The 10,307-nt window shown below is 34.0% G+C and overlaps 1 protein-coding gene across 5 annotated transcripts; it reads right to left on the bottom strand.

Moving 5' to 3' along the window:
• Positions 1-301: 301 nt before the first annotated feature.
• LOC114320278 (uncharacterized) lies at positions 302-7,603 on the bottom strand. 5 transcript variants are annotated; one of them, XR_014340763.1, is made up of 7 exons: positions 7,348-7,603; positions 5,820-5,891; positions 2,227-2,303; positions 1,760-1,889; positions 1,259-1,585; positions 684-761; positions 302-548 (listed from the first exon to the last, which is right to left on the bottom strand). XR_014340763.1 is itself a non-coding variant. In XM_082888226.1 (4 exons), the coding sequence occupies exons 1-3, from the start codon at positions 7,462-7,464 to the stop codon at positions 2,235-2,237; spliced, it is 258 nt and encodes an 85-aa protein (XP_082744352.1). In that variant the 5' UTR covers positions 7,465-7,603; the 3' UTR covers positions 1,754-1,889; positions 2,227-2,234. The 5 variants fall into 5 exon arrangements, 1 of the variants encoding a protein (XP_082744352.1); XR_014340762.1 differs by lacking the exon at positions 5,820-5,891 and having other exon boundaries at positions 1,259-1,327; positions 1,418-1,585; positions 7,348-7,584; XR_014340761.1 differs by lacking the exons at positions 5,820-5,891; positions 7,348-7,603 and having other exon boundaries at positions 389-548; positions 1,259-1,327; positions 1,418-1,585; positions 2,227-2,452.
• Between the last annotated feature and the right edge of the window lie 2,704 nt (positions 7,604-10,307).

The following is a 10,307-nucleotide window of genomic DNA, read 5'->3' as shown; positions in this document are numbered from 1 at the left end:
GTTTGTCGTCAAAAGCAAAAAATCGGCAACCAACTATTTTCGTCGCCAAAAGTTGAAGAATCGCCAACTAATAATTTAGTCGCCAAAAGGTAAGGAATTGCCGACCAATGATTTTAGTTGCAAAAGTGTAAAATTTGGCGACCAATTATTTAGTCACCAAAACTTTTCTCAACCAAATATTTTGTCGCCAAAAGACATTAAACAATCAACGACTAATTAGTTCGTCGCCAAATCTTTTTTTTTTTTTTTGAACGATCAATTTTTGTTTATAAACATTCAATCCAATATTGAACAAAATTCATTCAACCCAACGTAAATATAACATTAAAATTCATCATATTTTGCTGCTCAATCCCAAACTTTACAATCATTCCATTCAAAACATTAATTGAGACAAGTTTTAAACATCCATCTATTGAAAACCAGTAAGTAATTGAACAAAAATTAAAAGCAAAATCAATGAAGGAATCCAAAAAAAGTTCTAAAACAGGAAGGAATTATATGATTTTGAAGCATCAGCCTTGTGCTTGATCGTTTTTGAAAGCCACCTACAAATAAAATAAGAAAAGTTAAAATCTAGAAAAACATCCAAAATGAAAAAAATTAATCATATGGCAAAAAATTTATATGATTACATTACAAACATTTGATGATGACTATACCACAATTAAGTATTGGCATACCTAAACAATGAGACAAAGCAGCTCAGCAAGTCTCGCCAAGGTAATCCTTCAGTAATACTTTGAGACAACAAGGATGTTCTGCAAGAAACAATAATGTCTTGTAGATGAACCATTGCAGCATATAATTGAAATATATAATTGAACATGAGTGAAAGATTACATGTTCTATTACTCTCTGTCTCAAATCTTTAGCTGCTTTTGTTTCTCTCTCCTTTTGCTAAGCCCATTTACAACAAGAAATTATACGCTTCAAGTGTCCTTGATATCTTGTATTTACTTCAAATTTTTATTTTTTTTAATTTTCCTTTTCAAAAGAAATAATCATTCACATTCACATTCACATTCACACAATTAAGAGATTGCATGCAACAAAGAAATAATTATTACAGAACATTTGTGCCTCTTTGTGAAAAATTGTTCTTTAATATGCATTTATTTATGTTCAAGTTTCTATTTGTAAGTGGACGAAATACTGATCACAAAATTTATAGCAGAAATGAATGAATCACTTCTTGTACAACATTTCATAGAAGTATTCCAAGTATTGAGGATAAGATCATCCAGAAATTACTTACTACTCCAATGCACTGACCAAATCCAGTTGCCACATGATCGTCTTCGAAATGAACACCAATCATATTAACCTGGATCACATTTACTAAAACAAATTATTCATATTCCAGGTTACTGAAAGCTTATCCTTGAGCATCAAGAAAATGAACTAAGTGACTGACAGGATTACTGTTCCAAGATACTTCTGACCATTTTTCACTCCTCCAAGTACAAGTTAATTCCATAGTGGGTTGAACTTCTTGTGGCGATTGTACATCATCCTAGTCAAATAGTTGTGCACTTCCTTAGGCCCTAGTGAGTTCCCATCATCCCACATATTGTCATACAAACTGCCAAATTAAGCACTCACAAAAAAAAGTCAGCACGAATCTACAATGAACACTAGGAGCGCCACCATCCTCCATATAGTGATAGTAACAATAGAAAACAAATAAAAATTAATGAATACAAAAGGGTCAGCATTTTATCACTTGCCAAGTTTTTTTACAAGATCAGATGCTTACATGAGCTTGTCATGGTTGCATAAAATCTCCTGGAAATCACTTATTTCGCCACTTGCACCAAGGAGAGAGTGTTTCCCAACAGACTTCAATCGCTCCACACTCTTATAACGCAGGGTAGACCCATAGGAACCTGTAAATGAAGGCATCAATCACTTGAAGTAGACATAATTTTAGAATTTTGTCTCAAGTACCCAGATAGAAGCATATGTGAAACATGAGGAATAAAGAAGTATCAATGCTATCTCTACTAGTATGAATAACTAAAAGTGCAAATAGCCAAATCTTCGGTGTTGACTTCCAGTAGATTATCCACTGTCTGCATCTAAACAATTATACTCTTCAAACAGATGTTTTGGTACCAAAGAATTGGATATTGACCACAAAAAAAAAAAAAAAAAATCAAATCAATTAAATCAATAAATAAGTATATGTCATGCGAATTCAAGTAAGACAAGTTAAGGAGCTACCTCCCATATCAGCAGCCATGAGAATACCATCCTTGAACTTGATGCCAATTACTGATGTACCGGTCACATATGGATAACTGTACCAAAATTCATCAAGTAATGATTTCATACTTAACATACACACACACACACACACACACACACCAAAAAAAAAAAAAAAAAAAAAGAAAAAGAAGAGAAGCTAATCCATTACATACTCCATGCTCGTGAATGTGACCAATGTGCATATGCATGCATCAATATACGTATATACACGTGTTTGTTGATATATATGAGTATAAATTCAGGTCCAGCAATTCAACCCTGGTTCAGAGTTTCAATTCCTAACTAAAGCTATGAGATACGAACATGACTAGTGACCCTCCAATAATCTACCACTCAATACATTCTTGTATTTCAGTAATGAGTACCCATCATAGAAAGGCCACATTTGGTTGCAAAATTCAACTATTCCATTTAGAATTTAATAATTCCAATGAGCAATCCTAAATTAGTTAATTCAAAAACTGGTATAGCCATAAGAGGACAAATATATATATATATATATATATATATTAAATCTCCCAATTATAGATTACGTAATTGTTTAGTTTATAACGAATGATTGATTTTAAATTTTTAATACAAAAGCAAAATATAGTAGATTTGGGAATTATTTTACAACCAAACACATCTAATTATCTAATTCATAAATGGGGGAACAACACGCAAAATCCAATCACTTTACCTACTTTATTGCCCCCAACTGTTTCTTGTTCCTCCATTGAAACATAAAGGTTTCATGTTCTTTCATTAGTTGGTTATTCCCTCCAATTGTATCTCTTTCTCCAATTCTAATCTCATTTAATTCACAAGATTCAATGGCCAGTTCTCCTCCGGACCTTTGATTCAATTGTTTACCAAGAATTTTGAGCATGGTGCATAAGCATAATTCTCGGACGAACTTAAAAGGACTTTCAGTTCTTTTCACCCTGTTCTGGTTTGTAGCTTCTAAAATGGTCCAAATAACATTTTGAGGCCAGCAAACAGCTCCTGATGGAATACTTGTGCTTGTAGGGGAATAATAAAGGAGTGCCCTTGGCACTTTTTTAGATGTATCTTATTCCTCTCCCTTGTTGACTTCAACTACCACTATCGAGACAAAATATACTTCATTTATTTTACCTTTGTCACCAAATGCTTAGACCTTTGTTACTTAACGCCCTACAAGACCCTTCTTATATGTTTTATGGTGAGTTTATGGGATCTATGGGGTCAAGATAGGTCTCTTTTATTGAAACTAGTATTCAATAACTATCATGCAGAATGAAAGTAGCTGCAGGCACGTAGGCAATTTGACAAAGATTTATCTCCCTCAATGGGTATAGCTCACCTTATTGGCAACTAGCCAAATGAAATATGTCTCCACCTTGCTCTATCCACTCTTTCTCCTTGAGGTTTTCAATCTAAATGTGAGATAGCCTAAATCAACTTGAGAGTGTCTCCCCCAGTTATAGAATCATATCATAACATCCCTCAACTAGTGAAGCCATGAATAGATTGGTTTTCATCTAACTTCTAAATAGCACAAACACGTGACATGAAACAGCGACACGACAATTTTTAAAAAATGAGGACAATAAGCTTGAGACACATTAAAATTTTATATTTTTATAAATTTATTATATGTTCAACATATGCATAGTTTATTCAAACGTACTGAAAAAAAAAAAGAAAAGAGAAACATAACAATAACTAAAATTAAAAAGGCATATATACCATAACTTAACATTAAGATATCATTCACATAACAATTGCTTTTAAAGAATGCAAAACAATTGTAGAACATTAAATTACACATAATGTATTTATCTAATAAATGTTTCAGAACATACTTAATGCAGATTGTTACTATGAAGAGATTCATCACATAAGTTGAGTTTGGAGGGTTCAAGAAGTGTTTATGAAGTGTTCGATATTATGAATTTAAATTTCAATTAAGACAGGTTGAAGAAGCGTCGAACACGCTCTTGGGAGTACTCGTAGAGTGTCTTGTCCGACATGGCACACCTCCTCCATAGTGTCCATGCTCTTTAGGTTTTCATCGGTCTCTAACAACCACACACACACACACACAAAACAGGAAGGAAAAAGCATGAAGAAGGAAAAAAGAAAAAAAAATAGTACACCATTGTTCTTTTCTCGAACCTTAAAAAGCCAGTCTACCATGTTTACAACAAAACCATAAACACTAAATTGCGCACAAGTAATGGTACCTGCACTTACCTGCCCAAGTCCATGTACACAGCTCCACGTAACATATGTCATTTAAAAAAATGTCATCAAGATTTTTTTTAATTTTATTTATTATTATTATCATTTTTTTGGATCTTTGACTCATGAAGATCAAACAACTGAAGCCTCAATATCAATGATCGTATGAGTGCTTGAATTCATTCGATGAGTTCGGACATCAGAAAAAATCTCCAACAGATTCACATTCACATATGCATACAGGCCAATTAAATGACTATACAGGTTTTCAAACAAAATATTACAGATTGAGGCAAATAACAATATTATGGTAAAATTTTCTTTTGCCAACATGCACAAAGAACACAACCAAATAAAACTTGAATTGAATAATGCTATAACAAAGCTCAACCTATTCATATTTCCATCACAGCAATGAGTTGCAACATGGAAACATATATTGAAAAACCACATATTAGGACTACATTAATTTCATCTTCTCAAAGCTAATTCCAAATGTTTGAACTCTCTAGATTAAAACTCTTGACAAATCATTGAATTGATTACGTGTCGATATCAAAATATAGGTATCATACATATGTCATCATCAATATTTCAAACTTCAACACATGCTTTCTGCTTTTGTATGTATTAAAGTCATTGTGTATGCCATTCTATTAACTACTAAATTTCACCACTTCTAGAATGCTAATATCACTACTAAAGTTAACTACCGCTGTCCTGCAATAATCAACATCAGCAAAGTCCCTATATTTTTTGAACCTTGATATCACTACATTCATATTTTACTCTCCTAAATGAATGGAGGCATAACTTAAGTAGATTGGAACTTGGAAGTAGCGACTACACTACTATCCATTAGGAAATTTGGGCAGCATAACTTAAAGGGCTATGATGCAATATTAAAGGATGCTCTTTGGGCAATTAGGAGGACCAATAAATATTGGCAGCACTGTTGAAAAGGTGAAAACAAAGGCATCTAAGTCAATCCAAAAGCTTGACATGCACAAGTGTTCATATTGGGGTTAAAAAATTCACTACGCTTTCAAGGTTTAAACATCCCAACAATTTCAGGTTTTTGAATAATAGTAGTCGAACGCTATTTGACCATTTCAAATTTCTGAATTTTGAACATCAGAGAAAAAAAAAATTCCCAATTTCAACCACAAAATAATAAATAAAATTCTCATTGGTAGCCTAGCCATTCCTTCTCATCTTAATTCTTTATCATTTCAAAATAAACATTTCTGGGTCAGACATTTTAACAAACAGTTCAAAGACTATTTGGTGACTTGAAATTGTAAAGCTAGATCAAAGAGTAACATAAACAATATACATACCATGTAGTGGTTGCCTTCAATAGAAATTGACAAAGGTATAGTCCTCATAAAGACTTCAAAGTTCAAACCCAGCTAAAAAACAATAGACAGAGTAACAAACCCAAATAAATTAAATTATGTTGCACTATTAATAATCACTTCATTCAAGCACATAACACAAAATTCCCAAAATCAAATAATTGAAACAAGAAATTGAACCCAAAAACAAAAAAAGAAAAAAAAAGAAAAAAAAAGAAAAAAAAAGAGCAAACAAGATAAAAATAAATTTAATAACACTTCATCCCTGCCTCTCATAGCACTTCATCCTAATTATAGCACTTCATCCTATCTGCCTCTCATAGCACCTCATAGAATTATAAGACATCCTATCTACAAGACTATAGTATAGGATACCAAATGACATCGATATTCAAATTTAAAACATCCCATTTGGAATTCAAATCCAATTTCCATAAAGGAGAAAAAATAATAATAAGAATAAGAGGAAAAAGATACAAGAGAACAAAAGAAATAATCATTCACACTCACATTCACACAATTAAGAGATTGCATGCAACAAAGAAATAATTATTACAGAACATCTGTGCCTCTTTGTGAAAAATTGTTCTTTAATATGCATTTATTTATGTTCAAGTTTCTATTTGTAAGTGGATGAAATACTGATCACAAAATTTATAGCAAAAATGAATGAATCACTTCTTGTACAGCAACATTTCATAGAAGTATTCCAAGTATTGAGGATAAGATCATTTAGAAATTACTTACTATTCCAATGCACTGACCAACCCATGGACAGTGATGGTCAAATCTTTGAACACAGTTCCTTCTGATAACACCTTCTCTAATAAACAAAAGCAAAAGGAGGGCTTGTCCCTAATAAAAAAGAACTTTTTATTAAAGCATTAATTCTTTTGGAAGCTGATCTCCAAAAATAGGGGATAGTTAAATCTCTTGCTCTCTTTTTTAACTACAATACAGGTACCATATAATGGAACATGGTATTCATTACTGGGCCTATGAGACAGTAATTACAGGGCCTAGTTAAATCTCTTTCTCTCTTTGCTAATTTTTTATCCATCACCATAAATATCAATCACCTAAAAGATGTTTCTGATAAATATCAATCGACAACGAAACAATTTTCATGCACACCTAAAAGATTTGGCCACCAGCCTTGGCAAACTTCAGCAGTAAATCCATAAAGCAAGTCTAACAACTAAAACCAATCAAAAATATAACAGGCACATGGATAGTCACTCTGGTTCTTTTGCCGGGTTTGGACAAAACAAAAAATATAATATTGAGTCTATTGACACACGCATGATTGAAGAATCCACCAATTGCTCATAATATATATATATATATATATATATATATAGAAAATTTGAATAAAACAAAAAACCCATCAAATTCATGTAACAGAAAATCAAACCCACAACAACAATGAAGAAAGAATAATCAAGACCCACCAACTGTTCGATCAAATGTATGAATCAAACAATGCCAAGATTTGATTAGAAACTGTTACCTTAGTACCAGGGGCTGCTTGGCGGATCTCCTCCTCAGGGATAATAACAGGCCACTGTTCACCGGTGTCGCGGAGGATTTGCTCGGTCTCGAGAAGCTGACCCTTGTCGAGAATCATGGTCCTGCTGGTCGCTTGTCCAAACCAAAATTCGCCGCTCGTCGCTCGCCTCTGTGAGTGAGAGAGAGAGAGAGAGTGTGTGTGTGTGTGTTATTTCGAAACTTAGGGCTCTGCAAACCTGAAAGGAAATGAAGCGGGGGGGGGGAAGCGGGGGGAAAAAAGGGGGAAATTAAGCTTGGGCGGGCGGGTCAGTGAAAAAAATGGGGAAAATTTGTTTCATTTTTATTTTAATGAATTTTTTTTTATTTGGTAGAATATTTTAGTGAAAAATATTTTTCGTTAAAATAAAATTAATTTTTTAAGGTCAATGAAAAATATGTTTTTTGTGGCTCATTTTTTTTTTGTTATTAAAAATCAAGAACTAATTTTTTGTGGTAGAGGAGAGAGAGCGACAGTAGTAGTGAAGGTGGTGGATAAGAGGTGATGGTGGTGGTGGTGGTGGTGGTGGTGGTGGTGGTGATGGCGAAGGAGATTAGTGATGAAGTTGTGGTAGTGGTAGAGGAGATGGAGTGGCGGTGGTAGAGGAGAGGTAATAGTAGTAGTGGTGGTGGTAGTGGTAGTGGAGTGGTAACGATGGTGGTAGTAATGGTAGTCATAGAGGTGGAGTGGCAACAATGGTAATAATGCTGGTAGTGGAATGACATTTGCAGTAGTAGTGAATGTGGTAGAGGAGATGGGTGGTGAGAGAGAGATGAGTGAGAGATAGATAGAGAAGAGAGATAGAGAAAGAGAGAGACAGAGACAAAGACAGAGACAGAGACAGAGACAGAGTGATGAGCGAGAGAGAGACAAAGTGGTCGCTAAAAGTGCATTTTCTTGTAGTGAAGAGCTCGGTAAATAGAGAAGAGGGGAGGGAGAGAGTGAGCAAGGTGAGCACAATGGGGGAGACAGACAGACAGACAGACACATAGAGAGAAAGAGAGAGAGAAGAGTGAGAGACAAACAAACAGACATAGAGAGAGAAAAAGAGAGAGAAGAGTGATGAGTGAGAGAAAGATAGAGAGAGAAAGAGAGAGAAAGAGAGGCAGAGAGAGAAAGAGATAGAGACAGAGACAGAGAGAAACAAGAGATGAGTAAGAGATAGACAAAGAGAGAGAAAGAGAGCGAAAAGAGATGATCGAGAGGAAGACATAGAAAAAGAGAGAGATAGAGAGAGAAGAAAGATGAGCGAGAAATTGTTAAAATAATATTTTTTTGTAGTTAATGATTTTATTTTTTTTTTAGTAATTAAAGTTGAAAATTTATTTGTTTCATTTTAATTTTAATGAATAAAAAATTATTCTTATTTTTTTTACTTTGGTAGAAGTAAAGGTAATATTTTAATGAAAAATATTTTCCATAAATTTTATAAATTGGTTTTTGTTTATTTTTAGAAAAACATAAATTACAAACACATTTGGTTTGAGCAAAATGTTTAAAAAAAATTAAAATATAAACTAAGAAACATGTTTGTCTAGGCCTAAAATATTTATATATTTTTTTTATTATTTATGACGATGGGATCATACACATTATAATTGGAAAAAAAAATAATTGGAAAAAAAAATAATTGAAAAAAAAATGATTGAAAAAAAATATTTGAAAAGAGATGAGAGAGATAGAGAAGAGAGATGAGTGAAAAAGAGAGACAAGAGAATAAGCGAGAGACAGAGAGAGAGAGAGACAGAGAGAAAGAGAGACCCATTTCATTTTTTGACTTTTTCCTCTTTCAACAACAATAGGCTCAGAGAAAGAGATGAGTGTGATTGAGAAAAAAGAGAGACGAGTGAGAGACAAAGAGAGACCGAGAGAAAGAAAAAAAAACGAGAGATAGACACACACGTAGAGAGAGAGAGAGAGACAATAAAAAGAAACGAACAAGAGATAGAGAAAGAGACATAGAGAAAGAGAAAGAGAAGAGTGATGAGTGAAAGAGAGACAGAGAGATAGAGAGACAGAGAGAGACAGAGAGAGAAAGAGATAGAGACATAGACAAAGAGAAATAAGAGATGAGTGAGAGATAGACAAAGAGAGAGAAAGAGAACGAAAAGAGATGATCGAGAGAAAGACATAGAAAAAGAGAGAGATAGAGAAAGAAGAAAGATGAGTAGGAAAGACATAGAGAGAGATAGAGAGAAGAGAGATGAGTAAGAGAGAGATAGAGAAAGAAAAAAGATGAGAGAGATAGAGAGAAGAGAGATGAGCGAGAGACAAAGAGAAAAAGAGACAAAGACAGAGACAAAGACAGACAAACAGAGAAGAGTGATGAGTGAGAGAGAGAAAAAGAAGAGAGAGAAAGAGAAATAGACAAAAAGAGAAAGAGATAGAGAGTGAGAGTCAGAAAAAGAGACAGAGAGAGAGACATAGAGAGAAGAGAGATGAGCGATAGAGACATAGAGAGAAGAGAGATGAATGAGACAGAGAGAGAGAGAGAGATAGAGATAAGAGAGATGAGCGATAGAGACAGAGAGAAAAGAGAGATGAGAGAGAGCGAGAGAAGAGAGATGATCAAAAGAGATAGAGACAAGAGAGACGAACGAAAGAAACAGAGAGAGAAAAGAGATGAGAGAAGAGATAGATGAGTGAGAGACACAGAGACAGAGGGAGACAGATAGATAGACAGACAGACAGACAGAGAAGAGTGATGAGTAAGAGAGAGAAAAAGAATAGAGAGAGGAAAATGAAAAAATGGGTGAAAAGAGAGAGACAAAGAGAGAGAGAGAGAAAAAAAGCGAAAAGAGATAAACGAGAGAGATACAGGGAGAGATGAGCGAGAGAGATAAAGAAAAGAGAGACAGAGAGAGACGAGAGATGAGAGAGAAAGAGAAAAAAGAGATAAGCGAGAGACACAGAGAGAGAGACAG

Source organism: Camellia sinensis, chromosome 9, assembly GCF_055761805.1.
Source record: "Camellia sinensis isolate YWXY chromosome 9, ASM5576180v1, whole genome shotgun sequence".
Classification (NCBI taxonomy): Eukaryota; Viridiplantae; Streptophyta; class Magnoliopsida; order Ericales; family Theaceae; genus Camellia; species Camellia sinensis.
This window is presented reverse-complemented; position numbering and strand designations above follow the sequence as displayed.

Excerpts from the sequence above, each read along its gene's own strand:
- LOC114320278 (XM_082888226.1), bottom strand. The coding sequence starts at position 7,464 with ATGATTCTCGACAAGGGTCAGCTTCTCGAGACCGAGCAAATCCTCCGC. Across the intron at positions 5,892-7,347 it reads AAGCAGCCCCTGGTACTAAG|CTGGGTTTGAACTTTGAAGT; the intron begins GTAACAGTTTCT and ends ATTGTTTTTTAG. Across the intron at positions 2,304-5,819 it reads TTGAAGGCAACCACTACATG|TTATCCATATGTGACCGGTA; the intron begins GTATGTATATTG and ends ATTTTGGTACAG.